We start from the raw sequence: 307 nt of genomic DNA on the forward strand, positions 1-307 counted from the left end.
TGCTGCAAGGGTTTCTGCATCGACATTCTGAAGCGGCTGGCGCAGACCATCGGCTTCAGCTACGACCTCTACCTGGTCACCAACGGGAAGCACGGCAAAAAGATCGACGGCGTCTGGAACGGCATGATCGGGGAGGTGAGGTGGGCGAGGACAGGGCGGGGACCGAGACGGGGCAGGTGGGGAGCGGAGTCAGGACCAGGTCCTAGCCAAGGAGCTGCTGGGTCGGGGGTCGGAGCCCGGAGGCGGGAGCCGTGTCTCCGAGAGGGGCGGGGCTACGAGGGGACGCTGCGGGCTAGGGGCGGGGGCA

General features: G+C 67.8%; 1 protein-coding gene across 1 annotated transcript in view; it reads left to right on the top strand.

Moving 5' to 3' along the window:
• Nucleotides 1-307, top strand: part of GRIN2D (glutamate receptor, ionotropic, N-methyl D-aspartate 2D) — a 32,443-nt gene that overhangs the window by 9,855 nt on the left and 22,281 nt on the right. The window contains 1 exon segment of the mRNA XM_010849694.1: nt 1-135. This exon segment is cut by the window's left edge and continues 12 nt beyond it. Within this exon segment, the coding sequence (XP_010847996.1) occupies nt 1-135 (135 nt within the window).

This window comes from Bison bison, unplaced genomic scaffold (genome assembly GCF_000754665.1).
Source record: "Bison bison bison isolate TAMUID 2011002044 unplaced genomic scaffold, Bison_UMD1.0 scf7180017864285, whole genome shotgun sequence".
In the NCBI taxonomy this organism is placed as follows: Eukaryota; Metazoa; Chordata; class Mammalia; order Artiodactyla; family Bovidae; genus Bison; species Bison bison.